Raw genomic sequence first — 22,081 nt, 5'->3', positions numbered from 1 at the left:
CTAAGGCTAGAATCCATCATTCTCCCTTGAAGGGTTTAGTTTATAGGGAACAGAAGAGTGAGTAGCAGCCCTTGAGTAACTCAGGCAATGTCCACATTTGGCAGCATCATACCCCAACTAAGTCATGGCCTTTCCAGGCACCTGAGCCAACACAATTTGTGAATTACTGCCTAGTCTTCCAAGAGTAAGCCAGTTGGTGCTAACTTTGGCCCACCAATGACAAACTGTTTGTATTGCTGGCTCTTACGCTAATCACTGTGTAAGCCTAAGAAAGTTACCTTATCGCCCTTCTATGTCCTTAGTGTCCCCGTCTATAAACTGAATAAATAGTGTCTGAAATTGCCGTATCTCTAGCCTTTATTGGCCAAAGGTTGCTAGCACTGTTTTAGTCAAAACCAAGTCCATAAAAGTGTCTTGGTCTGCTCCAACGTCTCCTTTCATTTTCTTCCCTGAGCACTAGTTGTTACTCTTTCACCTCTACAGAAACAGAGCATGATTGATTGTGACAGGGTTGACCAAAATCAGTTTCTGTGCCAAGCATACTAAATGAATGCACTTTTTGTTGGTTGGTATTCTAACAGATAGTTTTCTATACCAAACTTTTAAACAAGCTCTGAGTTACATTTCATGAGAAATAACTTGAAAACCTTTTCTTTAGTTAACAACAGAATATTGAAGAAATGATTACCCTTCTCAGTATATATAAAGTGCAGAGAAACTCAATTTCATGGTAAACAATATCCATAAATCTAACAGGTAAGAAATATAATATCCATAAATCTTTTTGGTATTGGCTCTTTAATATCTCCTGGCTAATATTCTTTTTGAAAAGTTGATTGAAGAATTTTTTTTTATTTCATTGGCTGTATAGTTTAAAAGTTACATAGTACTATTAAGGCTTCTAATTAAAGACAACAGCCTTACTTCAACTCATCTTCTATTTCATGACTCAGAAACATCTACCTTTAACTTTTTAGCCATTTTTTTCTAGTAATTATTTACACATTTCTAAATACATGCTGATTGCTAGTTCCTGATTTTTCAGTTTGGCATTATCTGTTGACATCCATCTTTGGAAGATGAGATTTATTTCACTTAAAACTGTTTCCACTCACTTGGAAGTTATATGCTCTATTTCTCTTGTTAATTTTGATCTTTTCTGCCTCATCTGTCTTATATATGATTGATGAATAATTTAGCTCTATCTCATTTTTTACTCGCCGAACTAAACATTATTGTTACTGTTTTTTGTAGTATAATGTTTATTTACCCACATGATTCACAGTTGATTTGTTCTTCAATTCTTTCATCTTAGAACTTCTTTCTGTGATCATTGTTTTCCTGAAGTATATACTACAGAAGTATTTTCTCTGTATCTTGAAATTTGGATAGTTTCTATTACTGTCTCCAAGTTCACCAATCTTTTCTTCTGCTGTGTCTAATTTGCCATTAGTCCCATTCAGTATATTTTCATCTCAGACATTGTAGTTTTCATCTCTAAAAGTTCAATTTGGGTCTATTTTATATCTCCCATGTCTCTACTTAACTTTTTGACCATATATATTACAGTTTCAATAACTACTCTAATGGCCTTATTTGCTAATCCTAACATTTGTTTCATTTCTGGGTCAGTTTTGAGTGATTGATTTTTATCTTCTCATTATGGACCATGTGTTTCTGCTTTGTTGTATGCCTAGTATTTTGGTTTGGATGCCAAACATTGTGAGTTTTATCTTGGTGGGTGCCGGATATTTTTATATTTCTGTGAATCTCCTAGAGCTTTTTTTCTGGAATGCAGTTAATTACTTGGAAACAGTTTGGTCATTTTGGGTCTTTTATGATTTGTTACTTGGGTCCAGAACAGTGCTCAGTCTAGAGCTAATTATTCTCTACTACCAATGCAAGACCTTTCTGAGTATTCTATCCAACATCCCATGAATTATGAGTTTTTCCAGTGTGGCTTGTGGGAATAGACATTATATTTTCTAATCTTTTGGATGTTTTCCCCCACCTAGTTTTGGGTTGTTTCCTTACATGCATACACTAGTCAGTGCTCTGAATATTTGAGGGGGACTCTGTACATCTTCGCTGTTCTCACTTTATGCAGCTCTCTCTTCTTTAGTATTATGTCCTATAGACTTTAGCTGCCTTGGTGTCTCTGGATTCTTGACTTCTTCTCAACTCAGGGAGTCTGCTAGGCTCTACCTGGGTTCCCCCTCCTGCATCATGGCCTGAAAATTCTCTCAAAGCAGTAACTGCAACAGTTGTTGGGCTCATCTTCTCTGTTTCCCGTCTCTCTGAGATCACTGTCCTTTGCTTGATGTTTAGATTCTTACAGACCATTGTTTTATCTATTTTGTCAGGATTTTTATGGTTGGTTCAGGTAGGAGAGTAAATGTGATTCCTTGTTACTTCAGGTGGAAGCAGAAGACACTTTAGAAGTTTTTACTTTACTTAGAATGAGTTCTGCTTTTTGTCTAAATGAAAATGACTTTAATTTATCCTCATCCGTGAATGATAGTTGTTTCTGGTTTATTTTGTTGCTATTGAGAAATCTCTCAATCTTTTTGTGATTGTTGTATATGTAAGCTGTCATTTTCCCCCCTGACTGCTTGTAAGATTTTTTTTTGTCTTTGATGTTTTATTATTTTATTATGATATGCCCAAGTGTGGTTCTCTTAATTTACTTTCTTGGGCTTTTTGAATTGGGGATTTGTGTCCTTTATCATTTCTAGGAAATTCTCAGCCATTATCTCTTCAAATATTGCCATCATCACCACTCCCCTACCCCTCTTCTGTATTCTTATTTCTGGAGCTCCAACTGGGTGTTTGTTAGACTTTAATCTGTCCTCCCTCTTTTACTTCTTTAACATGCCTGTTTTATACTTTGTTTCATTAACTGAAATTTTCGAGATGAATTCTTGTGAAGGCTTTAGGACCCCGATTTTTCTATGTAGGGAAGTTTTTTTTCTTTTGGTTATTTTGGGGGTTTTTTTGGGCGGGGGGTTGCCACACTGCATGGCATGCGGAATCTTAGTTCTCTGCCCAGGGATCAAACCCGTGCCCCCTGCAGTGGAAGCTCAGAGTCTTAACCACTGGACCACCAGGGAAGTCCCATATGTGGGAAAGATTTTGAAGTGTGTAGTTTCTTTAATAGATAACAGGATTATTCAGATCTTTGTTCTTCTTGTGTCACTTTTGTTAGTTTGTGTTTTTCAAAAAACTTACCTGTTTCATTTAAATTGTCTCTTGGCATAAAGTTTCTTATAATATCTTTATATCATCTGTATCTGTAGAATCTACAGGATGTGCCCATTTTCATTTCTGGTATTGGTTTTGTGTATGTGTATGTTTGTTTTCTTCATCAGTATTGCCAAGGGTTTATTAATTTTAATAATGTTTCCAAAGAACCAACTTTCGAATTTAATGATTTTTCTATTGTATATTTGTTTTATATTTCATTGATTTCTGCTCTTTATTTCCTTCTTTCAGCTTTGGGGCTTTGATTTGCTGTTCTTTTCTAGTTTTTTTTCTTTTAATGAACACGTATGTTTGATTTTCAACTTTCCTTCTTTTCTAAATATACATTCTTAACTATAAATGTCCCTCAAAGTACTGCTTTAGTTACATACACCCCACCACTTTTAATTATTATATATTTTCCTTCCATATTTCCATCTCTACTCATTTGCATGTTTAAAGTCTGTTATTTTAGTACCTACCCTAGAAACTTTCATATGCATAATTAACTTATTAAAGCCTAATCAATATTTTTACCATTTTCCTGATTAATACAAGGACCTTGGAACACTTTTAACTGTAATCATTTCTCACCCAGCTTATTTGTTATTCTTGTAATGTATTTTAATTCTATCTTGTCTTCTTTTTAAACTCCACAAAACATTTTTATCATTATTTTATGCCCTGTCTATATAGATACAGCTATGTATTACCACTTTTTTGCTCTTTTCCCATCTCTGATCATCAGTTAAGGATCATTGACCTTTATTCCATTTGAAGTAAATCCTTTAGCATTTCCTTTGGATGAGGTTCTGTTCATCACAAATATGGAGTTTTTGTTTGAAAATATCTTTATGTTTGTCTTCATTTTTGAAAGATATTTTTGCTGCGAATGGATATTTACATTGATAGTATTTTTAATAATTAATTAATTAATTAATATTTGGCTGCATTGAGTATTCATTTCTGCAGATGGGCTTTCTCTAGTTGTGGCAAGAGGAGGCTACTCTTCGTTGTGGTGTGTGGGCTTCTCACTACAGTAGCTTGTCTTTGTTGTGGAGAACGGGCTCTAGGCACGCGGGCTTTAGTAGTTGTGGCATGCGGGCTCAGTAGTTGTGGTGCACAGGCTTAGTTGGTCCGCGACATGTGTGATCTTCCCGGAACAGGACTCGAACCTACGTCCCCTGCATTGGCAGGCAGATTCCTAACCACTGCACCACCAGGGAAGTCCCGATAGTTTTTTTTTTTTTAAGTACATTAAAGATATTCCATTGTCTGCTGGCTTCCATTATTTCTGTTGAGATAACTGTAAATCTTTTTTTTCTTTTAATTTCTGTATTTTTCATATTTAGAAGTTTTCTTTAGTTCTTTTTCAAAACTGCTTTGCATTTTAAAATAATCTTTTTCTTTGCCCTTGTTTTCAGTTTCTTTTCACTAGACATATTTTGCACCTCCTAAATTACCTATGTCTGTAGATTTTGGGGGGGTCGTACTTTTTTTCCTATCCCTCAACAGTAACTTATTTCCTTTTATATTTTGGGGTTTTTTTGACTGTGAACTCATTTCTTGTTACTGAATCAGTGTGGGAGTTCCTTAAGATCTAGTTATAAGGTTCATTGCCTCAAAGAACTGATTTTTTTCTGTTCAAGTACCTGACAACAATTTTGACATGAGACCATGTTAAACTTTTTGAGCACCCAGGAAATGTGAATGTGGTCAGTAAATCCACATGAGTCAGCTTACAGTTACAAATTCTTTAAAGAGATTTTATTTTTTCTCCATCCAACACTCCTATTGTGAAGACAGTTTTCCTTTCAGTCCCTTAGTTGGGGCCAGGAGAAGGGACTGTTGTTGCTAGTATACCCTTCTGCTAATTTTGTGGGCTTTTGGAGTCCCAGCTTTGTGCTGGGGAAGCCAGATTCTATCATCCCACAACCACCCCCATTCAGCAAAAAGCTAAAACTCCCCAAAACTATAAGCACTTTTGAAAAAAAAAATGAATTTTACCAAAAATCTCTAGTACTGTTTAGATATTTAAATGTAATTAATATACATAAATGCCAAATCACAAATGATAGTTTCTTCATTAGCTTTTTTAATGAACCAGAACTACTTGATTAATTTGTTGTATCTGTAATAATAAGGTAGTTATAGTGTGACCTCTTAGCCAGAAATATAAAAGTAAGTTTCTTCTATAAAATGAAAGTCCTGATATTGCTAAAATAGTATTCTTACTATGTATTTGTTTTAACAGATTACAATATGATAGTACAGAAAAATAGCCAGTGTCAGACACTGTGCCTCGACTTTCATTCAGAGTCCATGAATTAGTCACATCTTTATGTTTTTATACATCTTTTCTAGAGTAAGAGCTCTCACTCTTGAAAATTCAAGAGAAAGAAGTTATTATATTTTCTTCCCCTTGTTGGTGCATTTTAATTTCTCTCCCCAAACCTTATATGCTTTTATTTCTTTAAATACAGCTTTATTGAAATATAATTCACATACCATAGAGTTTACCTATTTAAATATAAAATCCAGCTGTTTTTAGTACATTCACAGAGTTGTGCAACCATCACTGCAGTCAATTTTAGAACGTTTCATCACACCAAAAATAAAGACTAATGGGACTTGCCTGGTGGTCCAGTGATTAAGACTCCATGCTCCCAAAGCAGAGGGCCTGGGTTTGATCCCTGGTCAGGGAACTAGATTCCACGTGCTGCAACTAAGAGTTCATATGCCAAAACTAAGATCCAGCGCAGCCTTAAAAAAAAAAAAAAAAAAGACTGTGAAGTCACTTCCCATTTCCCCCACCTCCCCAGTCCTTGGAAACCTCTAATCTACTTTCCATCTCTATTCATTTCTGGACATTTTATGTAAATGGTATTATATAATATGTGGTCTTATGGGTGACTTTTTTTACTTAGTATCATGTTTCAAGGTTCATCCATGTTGTAACATGTATAAGCACTTCATTTTTTTTAATTGCCAAATAATACTCCATTGTACAGATATACCACTTTCTTTTTTTTTTTTTTTGGTAGTTTGTCAAATGCTTTTTTTTCTTTAAACATCTTTATTGGAGTATAATTGCTTTACAGTGGTGTGTTAGTTTCTGCTGTATAACAAAGTGAATCATTTATACATATCCATATGTCCCCATATCTCTTCCCTCTTGCATCTCCCTCCCTATCCCACCCCTCCAGGTGGTCACAGAGCACCGAGCTGATCTCCCTGTGCTTATGCGGCTGCTTCCCACTAGCTATCTATTTTACATTTGGTAGTGTATATATGTCCATGCCACTCTCTCACTTCGTCCCAGCTTACCCTTCCCACTCCCCGTATCCTCAAGTGCATTCTCTAGTAAGTCTGTGTCTTTATTCCCGTCTTGCCCTTAGGTTCTTCATGACCTTTTTTATTTTTTCAGATTCCATATGTATGTGTTAGCATGCAGTAGTTGTTTTTCTCTTTCTGACTTACTTCACTCTGTATGACAGACTCTAGGTCCAACCACCTCACTACAAATAACTCAATTTCGTTTTTTTTTATGGCTGAGTAATATTCCATTGTATATATGTGCCACATCTTCTTATCCATTCATCTGTGGATGGACACTTAGGTTGCTTCCATGTCCTGGCTATTGTAAGTAGAGCTGCAATGAACATTGTGATACATGACTCTTTTTGAATTCTGGTTTTCTTAGGGTATATGCCCAGTAGTGGGATTGCTGAGTCATATGGTAGTTCTATTTTTAGTTTCTTAAGGAACCTCCATATTGTTCTCCATAGTGGCTGTATCAATTTCCATTCCCACCAACAGTGCAAGAGGGTTCCCTTTTCTCCACACCCTGTCCAGCATTTATTGTTTGTAGAATTTTTGATGATGGCCATTCTGACTGGTGTGAGATGATACCTCATTGTAGTTTTGATTTGCATTACTCTAATGATTAATGATGTTGAGCATGCTTTCATGTGTTTGTTGGCAATCTGTATATCTTCTTTGGAGAAATGTCTATTTAGGTTTTCTGCCCATTATTAGATTGGGTTGTTTGTTTTTTTGATATTGAGCTGCATGAGCTGCTTGTAAGTTTGGGAGATTAATACTTTGTCAGTTGCTTCATTGGCAAATATTTTCTCCCATTCTGAGGGTTGTCTTTTGGTCTTGTTTATGGTTTCCTTTGCTGTGCAAAAACTTTTAAGTTTCATTAGGTCCCATTTGTTTCTTGTTTTTATTTCCATTTCTCTAGGAGGTGGGTCAGAAAGGATCTTGCTGTGATTTATGTCATAGAGTGTTCTGCCTATGTTTTCCTCTAAGAGTTTGAGAGTTTCTGGCCTTACATATAGGTCTTTAATCCATTTTGAGTTCATTTTTGTGTATGGTGTTAGGGAGTGTTCTAATTTTATTCTTTTACATGTAGCTGTCCAGTTTCCCCAGCACCACTTATTGAAGAGGCTGTCTTTTCTCCATTGTATATTCTTGCCTCCTTTATCAAAGATGAGGTGACCATATATGCATGGGTTTCTCTCTGGGCTTTCTATCCTGTTCCTTTGATCTATATTTCTGTTTTTGTGCCTGTACCATACTGTCTTGATTACTGTAGCTTTGTAGTATAGCCTGAAGTCAGGGAGCCTGATTCCTCCAGGCCCATTTTTCTTTCTCAAGATTGCTTTGGCTATTTGGGGTCTTTTGTGTTTCCATACAAATTGTGAAATTTTTTGTTCTAGTTCTGTGAAAAATGCCATTGGTAGTTTGATAGGGATTGCATTTAATCTGTAGATTGCTTTGGGTAGTATAGTCATTTTCACAATGTTGATTCTTCCAATCCAAGAACATGGTATATCTCTCCATCTGTTTGTATGGTCTTTAATTTCTTTGATCAGTGTCTTATAATTTTCTGCATACAGGTCTTTTGTCTCCTTAGGTAGGTTTATTCCTAGGTATTTTATTCTTTTTGTTGCACTGGTAAATGGGAGTGTTTTCTTAATTACACTTTCAGATTTTTCATCATTAGTGTATAGGAATGCCAGAGATTTCTGTGCATTAATTTTGTATCCTAGTACTTTACCAAATTCATTGATTAGCTCTAGTAGTTTTCTGGTAGCATCTTTAGGATTCTCTATGTATAGTATCATGTCACCTGCAAGCAGTGACAGCTTTACTTCTTCCTTTCCGATTTGGATTCCTTTTATTTCTTTTTCTTCTTTAGCTGTGGCTAAAACTTCCAAAACTATGTTGAATAAGAGTGGTGAGAGTGGGCAACCTTGTCTTGTTCCTGATCTTAGTAGAAATGGTTTCAGTTTTTTACCATTGAGGAGGATGTTGGCTGTGGGTTTGTCATATATGGCCTTTATTATGTTGAGGAAAGTTCCTTCTGTGCCTACTTTCTGGAGGGTTTTTATCATAAATGGGTGTTGAATTTTGTTGAAAGCTTTCTCTGCATCTATTGAGATGATCATATGGTTTTTCTTCTTCAATTTGTTAATATGGTGTATCACATTGATTGATTTGCATATATTGAAGAATCTTTGCATTCCTGGGATAAACCCCACTTGATCATGGTGTATGATCCTTTTAATGTGCTGTTGGATTCTGTTTGCTAATATTTTGTTGAGGATTTTTGCATCTGTTCATCAGTGATATTGGCCTATAGTTTTCTTCCTTTGTGACATCTTTGTCTGGTTTTGGTATCAGGGTGATGGTGGCCTCGTAGAATGAGTTTGGGAGTGTTCCCCTCTCTGCTATATTTTGGAAGAGTTTGAGAAGGATAGGTGTTAGCTCTTCTCGAAATGTTTGATAGAATTCACCTGTGAAGCCATCTGGTCCTGGGCTTTTGTTTGTTGGAAGATTTTTAATCACAGTTTCAATTTCAGTGCTTGTGATTGGTCTGTTCATATTTTCTTTTCTTCCTGGTTCTGTCTCTGAAGGTTGTGCATTTCTAAGAATTTGTCCATTTTTTCCAGGTTGTCCATTTTATTGGCATATGGTTGCTTGTAATAATCTCTCATGATCCTTTGTATTTCTGCAGTGTCAGTTGTTACTTCTCCTTTTTCATTTCTAATTTTATTGATTTGAGTCTTTTCCCTTTTGGTTTCTCCCAAAACTAATTGATAAATTGGTTTATCAATTTTGTTTATCTTCTCAAAGAACCAGCTTTTAGTTTTATTGATCTTTGCTATCATTTCCTTAATCTCTTTTTCATTTATTTCTGATCTGATCTTTATGATTTCTTTCTATTTATCCATTCAGCAGTTGATGGATATACAAATACCAAATACATTTGGTAGTTTTACTCTTTGACTATTATGAGTAATGCTACTATGAACATTAATATACAAGTTTTTGTGTGGACATATATTTTCATTTCTCTTGGACATATACCTAGGAGTAGGTTTGCTGGGTCATATGTTTAACCTTCTGAGGACCTGCTAGACTGCCTTTGAAAGTAGCTATATCCTTTATAGTGTATGAAGTTTCCAGTTTCTCCATAGTTTTACCAATAGCTGTTAGTATCTCTCTTACAATAATCATCTCAAGATCATTATCTTAAGAGAGATACCAATTCATGTATTGGTATTGTACTGTGGTTTTGATTTACATTTCTCTAACGGATAATGATGTTGAGCATCTTTTCATCGGCTTATTATTCATTTGTACGTCTTCTTTGGAGAAATATTTACTTTGTCCATTTTTAGTTCGGTTATTTTATCCTTTTATTATTGAGTTATAAGTGTTCTTTTATTTTCTAGATACAGATCTCTCATTAGATATGTGATTTGCAAAAATGTTCTCCCATTCCATGGTTGTCTTTTCACTTGATGATGTCCTTTAAAAGCACAAACGTTTTTAGTTTTGATAGTGACCACTTTATTTTTTCTTTTGTTGCTGTGCTTTTGGTGCCATATATAAAAACACTTTGCCTAATGCAAGATCACGGAGACTTCTTTTTATCTAATTTAATTTTTTTAATTAAGAAAATTTAAAGCAGTGCCCGTAAAGAACTTTTTAAGGGGAAGAAAGCACTTATAATCTCATCAACATAGGATTCACGTATTTTTGGAATACTGTCATCTCCTTGTTCAGTATTTGCATATTTTCATTATTGCTATTGTTTGTTAAGTACTATATTGTGTTCTGATGTTTTTTGTGTTTATGCATAATATTCATAATTTTAATTTTAAGGCTATATAATATATCCAGCTTATTTCCCAGTTATGTAATACAACTTCTTTATATTTTTATTTTCCTTATACAGAACTCCAGTTAACACTGACAAACACGTAACTTTTTGCTTCTATTGAATTATCTTCTTAGAATAACTTTTTAGGAATGGAATTATCAGGTCAAAGGATGTAAACATGTTTACAGCTCTTACATGACATCATATTACTTCTAGAAAGCACTAAACTGTGCTTTTGTGTAGTAAACATTTTAAAAATGTTTTTCATTTATTTTGAAGTTGATGCACATTGTGAGTTGAACAGTTTTGCCTTGAGTAGCAATGTTAGTGATAATCCTCCATCAGTAAAACTCAGGATCAAGTTATATGTGTATTTCTTCATCTGAAAAAAAAAATCACAATAGTACATCTGATGGGACACTTTGTACTGATAGTGAAAACTAGAACAGCCAATTGCCTTGTTGACTGAAGATAAATATGACATACTTAAAATTTAGTATTTTATGGTATTCTCTACTTTAAGTAATAATAATATAATTTGTTAAATTTTCTTTAGGCTTCGGGAGCAGGAAAGAAAAGAAGCAGAAGAAGCTAGTCAAAAGGAAGTAGAAGAATGGGAAAGAAAACTTCTAGCTCAAGCAGCTCCAACTTGTATGGAGACCATGTGGGAAATTCCAGCAATCGGGCATTTCCTTTGTTTAGCCCAGCAAATTCTAAATTTGCCAGAAATAGTCTTTTACGAATTGGAACGCTGTCTTCTGATGCCTCAGTGTAACGCTTTTCTATCTAAAATAATGACTTCTCTATTAAGTCCTCCCCATCGCAGACCTACCTTACATCGAAGACCTACTTTGCCTTATAGAACCTGGGAAGCAGCACTGAGACAGAAAGTACAGCAGTGGTACACGGCTGTAGGGCAGACAGAAAATCCCAATAACTGTGCTGAAAAACTTGGGTTGTGTCCTCAGTTTTTTAAAGTTCTTGGAGAAGTTAATCCATTGGAAGAAAAACTTTTTCATGAACTACCTTTCTACCAAAAAGTGTGGTTACTTAAGGGTCTTTGTGACTTTGTGTATGAAACACAGAAGGAAGTTCAAGATGCTGTACTTGGACAGCCTATTCATGAATGCAGGGAAGTTATCCTTGGTTACGATTATTTGGAGAATGCTTATGTACATTTCCCACAGTTCTGTGGTGCAGATGTACGGATTTATAAACAGAGACCTTTTCAAGCCCCAGAATTTCCAGTTCCACCCATTAAAATACAAAGAGTACCTCGGATTAAACTGGAGAAATTGAAGTGTGACTATGTTAGTGCAAGTAATGGAGAACATAGGTGTGGTAGAGAAGGCCTGCCCTCTGCCTTCAGGAAAGAGCAGGAAATTAGTTTTGATCCAACTTGCTGCCCTGCTAAAATGAACTTGGATAATCATGACATTTCTGTTGAAATGGAAGTGAAATCCAACTGTGAAATTAGAATTCGTAGGCCCTGTGAAATGAAAATAACTGATTGCTGTAAAGAAAATTTAGAGAAACCAGGGAGCCCAGGGGAAGTTACTGGCTTTGGAGAGCCTCTCAGTCCAGGTGAAATAAGGTTTATAGAAAATCAGGAAAAATATGGTGAAGCTTCCAGAGTAAAGCCTGAACCCAGTCCATTCAAAGAAAATGCTCTGAAATCTTGCCAAATACATGTAAATGGAAGTCACAGTGATCATCCAGAAATTAACTGCCACAAAGTTGTAAGGGATATTCTATTAGAACAGTCACTGCAGAGCCACAAGAAACTCAAAGTAACTAAAATGAGGGCAAAAAAGAAGAAAAAGAAAAAAAAGAAATTGAAAGATGTTTTGAATGAAAACTTACAAAGAAAGCGCGAAGGTCTTCATTCCCTTGCATTCAAGTCTTACAAACCTGAGATCCAGAATAAGTTATTGATCATCAAAAAGAAAGCAAAACACAAGAAGCACAAATCTGGTAAGCTAACACAAAATGGGTGAGAATTACATTTTAGCATATATCAAGTAGTGCTTTCAATTAGGCATCATGGAAGGCTCTGACTGACAAAATGAAATAACGTGTGTGTGTGTGTGTGTGTGTGTGTGTGTGTGTATGTATGTATGTATGTTTAAAGGTCAAGTTTTATATTAGTCCCCATAATTAAAACCCAGAGCAGAAGAGGTTTTATATATAATACTAACAACAACAAAATACTGATGTAATACATTTGAATTTAATTCTCAGTTGAGAATCTTTGGGCATTATGTTTTTACATTCTCTGGACCAATTTCTCCATAAGTGATGCTTCCCATCATTTTTAAGAAGTGTTTTTTTCCCCAGGCTAAGGGCAGTACAGTGCAATGGAAGAAGCACTGATATCAAGAGGTATCATTCCCAGAGCTAAAGTGTATAGCAACTAGCTTCTTAAACCAAGGCAAGTTAGATTATTTTTCTGGGTCTTAGTTTTTTCCCACATTATATATTTTTCAACTTCCTGAAAAATTATTTTAGTATATATTTTCATATCCAGAAAAAAATGTGAACTATAAGGGAAAAATTACATCAACTAATAAGATATGAAGCTTTTTTTTTTTACAGGATTTGTAAGTTTGCCTTACACCAGATTTAAGTACTCACTATATTTGCCACAAGCCTGTTTGAACAATAACAACAAAAAATCCGATGAATAAATTCTTCAGTGGTTGTTTGCTCTCTTTTTATAATTACTCAGGTGCTTTTGCTTTTCCTGTTGTTTGCCATTTAATCAATTTATGTCTCAGTTACTAAGAGCATAGATGAGATAAAAGCACATGATCAACTTCATTTATTAACACTAATAAAAAGTTGTTGGATTGGGAAAAACTTGAATAGTTTACTAAAATGAGTTGTGATTTATTGTCATTATTTATGGATTTCAGTTTTTTATTCCTTCCCTCAGTAACAAAGGTAATGAAGATTAGACAGTAATTTGATGAGTTGGGAGATGAGGGAGTGAACTTTGTTTAGCTGATATAGTTGCTTTTATACTTTAGTTATTTAAATCATTAAATACAGTTAAATGTATTTTAAAATGCATATGTAATATATAATTGATAAAGAAGTAGTACAAATTTTACCATCAAGAACAGGCTTCGACTTCCCTGGTGGCGCAGTGGTTGAGAGTCCACCTGCTGATGCAGGGGACACGGGTCCGTGTGCCGGTCTGGGAAGATCCCACATGCCGCAGATCGACTAGGCCCATGAACCATGGCCGCTGAGCCTGCGCGTCCGGAGCCTGTGCTCCGCAACAGGAGAGGCCACAACAGTGAGCGGCCCGCATACTGCAAAAAAAAAAAAACTTAATTTGTTGAACTAAAAATTGCAAAGTGGTCCACATTGACCCAGATGATAAAAAGCTACAGTTTTTTTAAAGTGACTCTCAACAATAAATCCTTTAAATTTTATAAGCAATCCATTAGGCTATATAAATTTAGTTTTACTGATTTGGCAAGTTCTCTTTGAAATGTTAGCCTCTAATATATTAAATAATATTTTAAAATTTAAAAACTGTTTTCAATTCCAAAGCATGTAGTATTGTTTTATTAATACCATTATCACCTAAAAGCTTTTAAGTGTTCATTTATGACCTACTATTCATGTGTTGAAAAGTAATTATGGCTTATGATGATTTATAAAATAAAATAGATATTGATGTAGCTCCTATACAGATTATACCAGTAGCAGAATAAAAATATTAACTCCTAAGGATTGAATTAAAAGGAGTTTGTATTGTAAGCAAATAAAGTGTTGCTTCATTTTTAAAATGGAAGTTCAGAGTGTTTGTAGATCAGAGAAAAAATTTGTGGGAGTTGCATGTCTAGTTCTAGACAAGTGGGTGAATAAAACTCAGAAGCAAATTCAGTGAGTACGGTTCACGCTCTCTGAGGCTGTTTGTTGGGAAGAGAAGGCTTATAGGAATGAAGTAGAAGAAAATAATGGCACTCGCCTATACACTTTCTCATTTTATCTTCAGGGCAAATTTTGGAAAGTCAGTTTTCAGTGGCACAAATACTAGGATCTGGCTAATACAGTTTCCTTCTCCCTTGTTAGTACTGAGTAAGCATAGGCCAATTCTTTAGTTTCTTCACTAAACTTCTTACTGGCATAACAGTACTACGTAAAATGATATAACAACAACAAAACATCTGTTTTACGTCTTTCTGTACACTTGTCTATCTGAGGCTTTGCCCTGAGGTTTTTTTATTAGGTATATGACATTGTGGCCTTTTATAGTTAGGGGCATACCCTAATCCAGTGTTTCCTTTCTTACTCCTTTTAAAAGTGAGCTTCATGGTCACAGGTTTGGGAAATATTCCTCTTACAGATTCACATTGTGCATTAGTACAGGTCCACAGTGCATCTTACAAAACTCTTGTACCAGATGTGTTTTGGAATTCAGAAATCTTCAGATTTTAGAAGGGTATTATGATATATATAATGTTTATTAAATAACATCCCCAGTGGAGCTTAGGGCAGCCCGTGTAATCAGGTGTATAATTTCTACAGAAAAATATGAAATAGACAAACTAAATGAGATGAAGACTACAAAGAACCTCATAACAGTTTATGTCACGTTTTGCTATCATATAAATTATTTTTAAAACTTCAGTTTTCAGAACCTTTTGGACTGTAGAATTGTACATAAGTGATTCTGGGCCAGTATATTAAGGACTTCAGAAAATCTTGAAGAAAACTGTTTAGTTTTGTTTAACCCAGTATTTTTCAAGTTTACTTGAATACAGAGCTTTTTTCAAGGAATAGTATTCTGTAGAATGTGCTTTGGGATAAAGCTGTGTCACCCTTGGCTGATTTATGAACCTTTACTTAGGGTGGACTAAATGTAGTTAATCGAGATTTACGTTGTTAACCTGGTCCAATTTATGTTGATTACACAGGCCCTAAATTTTGGTGGAATCTCCAGATTTAGTAAAGCTTATTGTGATGGCAGATGATTTTTAGTAGAAGGCACAAAGATAAATTGGTTGAAAATGATTTGATAATTTTAGTGTGCTGTGAGGCACTTTTGCAATCCATAAGCATTTTAATCTGTTTTTCAGAATTGGACTCTTCTTCCTGCTTTGTAAATTTTGAATTTATTTTCATTTATTTAAGCCTGCTCCTTACTCTTGGAAGCATTGTAGAATAGAAAAACATTGGCATTTTCCCAAATATGCATACTTATAGCACTAGATACTTCTCCTTCATAATATTTATAAAATTTATTCTTAATAGTTGAATTTCTAGGTAGTTTTGATGATTGTCTCTCTCTGTTCTATAACATTTTTGAGGACAGAAGGATTATTTCTGGTTTTGCATCCCTAGCACTTAGCACAGTGACTAACTCATTGTGTAAGAATCTATTGAATGAATAAATGAACACACATAATGCGGTTCTCCCAGGTATAACTAAGATTTATCCCTTAATATGTATCTTTCACATTCTTTTAATGCATTTATATTTTTTAATAGGATTATACTATACATACCATTTTACAATCTGCTTTTTTCCCACATGACAGTATACCATGAACATCTTTGTGCAATAAATAGATCTCTATAGCATCATTTTAAATGGCTGTGTAGGATTCTGTTATGTGTATTGTGTAGTCCATTTAACCAACCTCCTTACTGGACATTTTGGTTGTTTTTGGTAATGCACTATTATAGATTGTGTAGAGCAGGTAGAGTTGAGTGAAATGAGTGAGAAATCTTAAAATGAGAGGACTTTTTATAAAACCTGAAAAAAACAAACAAAAATGATTCAAGATACATTAATTATTACAAAAAAGCTTGTGGTATTTTAAGTTATTTATTTCAACCAGTTTGGTTTGGAGGGGTTTTCCCTCCTTACATGGTCGTTATTTTCAACCAAATCATTTTGTGTGAGCTCCTCTAAACCAATTAAAATAAATAAGACAAGTGGTGTTAGTTTCTTATAGGTGAAGAAACTAAGGTTCAAAAATAGTAAATAGCCTCATTTAATAATTGTTAAGTATATGGTAAAGACCATACAAAGGTCAAAGAGAGGCTAAATCCATGTGTGCTATAGTAAGATTTAATAGAAGATGAAGGACTTTGAAGAATAATGGGGATTGGGTAGATGAAAAATGGTTAATAATGTGAGCACAGCCATGGAGGCGTAATTAAGCCAAGTGTCAGTGAAAAAATAAGCATAATTAGAGAAAAACTTAAGGAAAAAGTTGAAAAGTTGAGGGTTTAAAAGGTGTTTGAATGATGGAAATATGGCATTTTGAGGTGATATCTTTCTGGATATGTGGTGCTATTTTAGGTAATTGAATCAGGAATACAGTGCAGGGAAATGAGCTTGAAATAAAATATATCAAATGTGTGAAAGTAATGAGCTGCTTTATAGGGAATGACTGAGAAAGTAATGTAATCTACAATATTTGATTATATCCAGGCCCTTATCTGTGAAACAGTTGTGTAATTCTGTGTTAATATTACTATAGAACCTAACTATGTTTGTCTTTATGGGAAAAATTCTTAGAGGACCAACTCAAGATGCCAAGGTACAAGACTGAAAGAATCGACTATACTCCATGTTCTTTTATTTTAATGCCTTCTACTTCCCCCACCCCTCCAAAAACCTAATACTCGTATGATGATTACTGCATGCCAGGCACTATTCTAAGCCTTTATATATATTGTCTCATTTAATCCTCATAAAAACTCATAAGTAGATGCTACTATTCCCCCCATTATATAGATTTTATAGATTTTTAAAAACTGAGGCACAGAGAGGTTTATTAACGTATCCAAGGTCACACAGCTAGTAAGTGAATGGCAGGATTAGGAGAAGGAATGTTGCAGGGTAATTAGGATGCCATTAAAGAGCTATAAAAAGAAACTGGCAGTGTTTATAAAAATGAAGGGATAGAAGATAACTCCAGGAAGAGGAAATTCTAAATCCAGATAAGGAATGATTATATAACTGTTCTATCACACTGACAGAAGAAAATAACATTTTGAGAGAGATGTTGCAGTAAATAGCAGAATTTGACAACTAATTCAGTATTCTGAGTTAAAGGGGAAAAAAAGAAATAGGTATTCAGGAGTTACCGAATTATTTTATAGTGTTAAAAAAATGCCAGTATGATGAGAAATTTGCTCATAGGCAAGGAGAATAGAAGGAAAATCAGCTGTTTTATTAAAGTCAATGGCTTACTTAGAACATTCCAGAAACATATTAGCCAAGATATGGACACTTAGTAAATTAAAGCCATATTTAGACTGTTTCTGTGACTTCACCGTCTAGCTAGGCACTTGCCAGAATCACTTATAATACAAATGCTCTTGGGTTTTTACTTTTAACAGTGATTAATGTCTTAGTATCCATTCACATTAATATTCCTAAAATGAAAGTACTGAGAGAGTAGTGTATGTGTTAGAATAATTTTTAAACATGGGAAGGCCGAATCAAGGAGTATTGAAGTGGAAGCCTGAATAGTCCAAGGAGCCAAGGAGTGAATACAGGCAGGAAAACCAGGTGAAGGTAAAGATGAAGAATAAGAGACTAAGGAAAGAGTTGGATTGGGAATGATAGTCACCTTAATTTTTCTGGTAAGTGTATCTCCATGTTCTAGAATACTACAATTTTATGCCTAAGTTATAGTGTGAAATATATTTTTAGTTATATTTTTCTCTCAAGTTGGGCTTCCTTCTAGAGCTGATCTAAGCGTAATTTTAAAAAGCTTCATTAGGCTGTGCTTGTATCAATTACTAGGCCATATTTAGTTTCCTTATCCATTTCTAGGTACATGTTGACACTCACTTTTTGCCCATGTTTGTGTTTTAGGCTCAGGAATTGTGTTGAAATTCTTTGTATGTTTTAAATTGACTTCTGACAGTTATATTTTATGGGACTAGGTGACTTAGGGCAGTGGAGGTAAAAGCTGTGGGTATGATCAAGTAAGTGGTAGAGGAATGGAAGCCCACTAGGGGGCAGTATGTAACTTGCCCTTTGTATTATCTGGCCCTGGAGCAAAAGCAGGTTATAAAACAAAGGCTGTGTGGTTTTACAGTATCCCATGCTCCATTTTAAAAGTAATATTTAATAAAAAGTAACAGTTGATTTTTATTGAAGAATACAGGAAAATTTGTATTCAAATTGTTTTGTGGAGGACATAGTCTCAAGGTATTAAGTAATAGTGAATATGCAAATCTTATAACCCTAATCAAAAGGAATGCTCTGAAATCAATCAGATGCAGATTACATCCCTGTAGAATGTCTGAAAACAATGCAGTATTTTACCATAAAAAGAGCACAGCTTTGAAGTGAGACCCATCTAGTACAAATATATGCTCCAGTGCATATTAGCTGTAAGTTCTCCATCAATTTATTTACCTGTTTATAGCCTGTTTCTTTCTCTGTGAAAAATGAGGTAATACCTACCTTGCTGTATTTTTTCAAGGTTTAATGGAATAGCAAGCAAATGCATAGCACCTAGCATGGTGCCTGGCACACGGTAGGAATCGATAGATGGTAACTATGATTTTTGAGAGGTTAGAATTACATAATGGAAAGAGCTTGGACTTTGGTGTTAGAGTCCCTGGCTCTGGGGCTTACTTATTACAGTGTAACACTTAAGTAAGTTAAGTAACTTTTTTGATCTTCATTTATCCCTTATTAAAATGGGGATGTTGCCTACCTTGGAGGGTGGTTTTCAGAATTAACTGAGGTAATTTATATATCACCTTACTAAGTGTCTGACACATAGTAGGCTATCAATAAATGTTATTTTCCTTACTACCGTTCCTAGGTCATGTTGTGAAACTCTTTGGTAAATTGTGTAAATTATTTAAATTGTCTGTCAGCGTTTTCCTCATTATAAAATGGACTCAGATTGACCCTAAGAATTGTAAACAATTACCTGCCTCCCTTTTTCTATCCCCAAACTGATAAAATTTCTGATGAAGTATAGGATTCTTATATTTAAGGATCATTTCTCTTGTGTGCTAAATGCTGTACATGCAAAATGAATAATAGGATTTCTGTTGTCAGTAATTTCCAATCTAGTAAGGAAGAGAAATATATAAACAGATAATTATAATACTGTATGATAAGTGTTACATTAATTGATATGTGTACGAAGTCGAGTGGTAGCACATAGGACATAAGAGCAAGAACTAAAATGAAGGACTAAGTTAATAAAAGAATTTGAAGAAGGTTAAAAGATAATAAACATTTTGTTTAAACCTTTACCACAACTTAGCTAAGGCACGTGAGAACAACAGCTAACATTTATTGGTGATTTACCATGTGCCTAGCAGTAGTCTAAGCTCTTAACATGTTTTAACTTGTTTAATTCTCACAACATAGGTGATATTGTTATCCCTATTTTAGAGATGATGAAACTTCACAAGGAAATAAAATAATTTGCTCAAGGTCTTGCAGCTAGTAGGTGGTTAGAACTGATATTCCAACCCAGGTAGTTTAGTTCCAAAACTCAAGCTTAAAACTACTGCACAGTACTACTTCTAGTTACTTAATAACATTTAAGTATCTTAATGACATGATGAAAGGAGATGCCTAGTAACCACCTCAGCTGCTTAATTTACTTAATTTACAGTCAAACAGAGTGACTGTTAGAGTTAACTGAGAATTTAGTACCTTAGTGCCTCTGTGGCAACAATGTGAAATTAATTGGGAATATCAAGAGTGACCTCTGTTGTGCTTATAAAGAAATAAATACAAAATCAAATTATTTTTTAAAAAGCTAGTTAGAGGAGTGCTGAGGGGGTGGGGAATAGGAATGAGGAAGGATTTCATTTCCTTCAAATTGGCTGTCTTAGGTCAGCAAGCAGTTAAATCTTTTCCCATGAACTTTCAAGAATAGTAAAGGTAGCATATAGAGGAAAGGCATTTTGGTGTTCAGATTTATCAGTCCCCTTGAGAGGTACCTATTGCATCCAGTTTAGAAATCAGTAACTAGCTGTATTATAGAGATACCAAGAATTTAATCACTTCTCCTTGAATATTGCTAAAGCAGCCACCCACCCACTTGTTTTTGTATGAGTTTAGTTCTAGTGTAGGTACTGTGTGAGCACATAAGCAAATAACAGTGATAAGAAATATACATTAGTTTTTTTTAAATTAATTTATTTTTGGCTGTGTTGTGTCTTTATTGCTGCACGTGGGCTTTTTCTAGTTGCGGCAAGCAGGCGCTACTCTTCATTGTGGTGCGCGGGCTTCTCATTGCAATGGCTTCTCTTCTTGCAGAGCACGGGCTATAGGTGCGTGGGCTTCAGTAGTTGTGGCTCGCAGGCTTAGTTGCTCCGCGGCATGTGGGATCTTCGTGGACCAGGGCTCGAACCCATGTCCCCTGCATTGGCAGGTGTATTCTTAACCACTGCACCACCAGGGAAGTCCCTACATTAGGTTTTTAAATTTAATTGTTACCTAGTGGAACAAAACACTAAAACCCATGTGAATCTCAGCCACTGAAAATTTGCAGTAGTTCAAGTATGGTATACTTGCATTTTATTGAGTCAAAGTTAGAAATGACCCAAATTACAATTCTGTGATATGATTGAAAGAGGAATACAGAAGAAAATACAATTACATTGTAAACTGGAATTGCGCTTATGAGTTGAATGAAATGTTGCAATAAAAACTGTTTTCATGCAAGATCACATCTATGCAGGAAAACATTTAGAAAAGAACAATAGGGGTTATGTAGTATAGCAAAGTTGCTTTCGGTACTTAGTCATTTTTCTCTTTTTAAAAAAAGTAATTTTTAAGATGATTTTAGCCTACAAATGATTGTGAACTAAAATTAACTTTTAAGTATTTCTAATTAATTTTTTATTCCCTACATAGATTGTAAACTCTTGGAGGACAGGGTTTCCATTTTATAATTTTTTGTTGTCCCCATAAAGTGTACTGTATCTCATGTTTGTTGATTAAGTAACAATTTATTAATTGATTTTGCTGATTGCAAATGGGGGGAAAAGCATTTTTTGTTTCAGTGTTTATATTGTTCCTCAAGAGACTGGCTAAATTCCGCCATAACACACAATACTTTTAATGAGATGTTTCCAACTATGACTTTTTCCCTGCAAGTGTAGATATAGCTAAAATTTAATCTGCTAGTATTTCAAAAATTTTTACCTCTCTTTTTGTCTCTTGATAGTCAAAAATCTCTATGTTCCTTACTAGAAAATAGAGGCTATATGTATGTACATATTTCTTTTGTCTGGTTAAATACATATTTTAGATTATATGTACTTTATGCTATGAAATAGATTTCTTTAAGAATGTGGATTTATTTTTCCTAGTGATTTCTGATTGCACAAATGACTAGGTGCACTTTAAAGGGAGATGTTTACCTTGTTTTAAAACTGGTTATTGAATACTGCCAACGGCAGTCCATTAGGTGAGTGCAGAACTAAAGGGATAGAAGGAAAACCCTGTTTCTTAAGCTACTGAGAGGATTTTCACATTAGATTGAATAAAGACCATAGTCTTCAGAGTATAGTTGTATGCAAGTTCCTGACTACAGAAGTCATTGTTAAAGGTAAGGTTTTTTCTTATGTAACCTCATTTTAAGTTGTGAATTAGATTTTAACTAAGCAATAGTAATGTGACTTTTTTGCCAAATCTTATTG

At 34.6% G+C, this 22,081-nt stretch overlaps 1 protein-coding gene across 4 annotated transcripts in view; it reads left to right on the top strand.

Annotated features, from left to right (window-relative positions):
- The window catches only part of BRD10 (bromodomain containing 10), a 104,334-nt gene that overhangs the window by 42,576 nt on the left and 39,677 nt on the right, over nucleotides 1–22,081 (top strand). For 3 of the 4 annotated variants that reach the window (XM_027105841.1, XM_027105840.1, XM_027105839.1), the window contains one exon: nucleotides 10,974–12,391. In XM_027105841.1, coding sequence (XP_026961642.1) covers nucleotides 10,974–12,391 — 1,418 coding nt within the window. Of the gene's footprint in view, nucleotides 1–687; nucleotides 757–10,973; nucleotides 12,392–22,081 lie in introns of those variants that run through there. The other variant, XM_027105842.1, reaches the window with a different exon arrangement.

The sequence above is a fragment of the Aethalodelphis obliquidens genome, unplaced genomic scaffold (genome assembly GCF_003676395.1).
Source record: "Aethalodelphis obliquidens isolate GAN/ISIS:26980383/991018 unplaced genomic scaffold, ASM367639v1 scaffold7, whole genome shotgun sequence".
In the NCBI taxonomy this organism is placed as follows: Eukaryota; Metazoa; Chordata; class Mammalia; order Artiodactyla; family Delphinidae; genus Aethalodelphis; species Aethalodelphis obliquidens.
The sequence above is the reverse complement of the archived record's forward strand: the minus strand, read 5'-3'. Positions and strand labels throughout refer to the sequence as shown.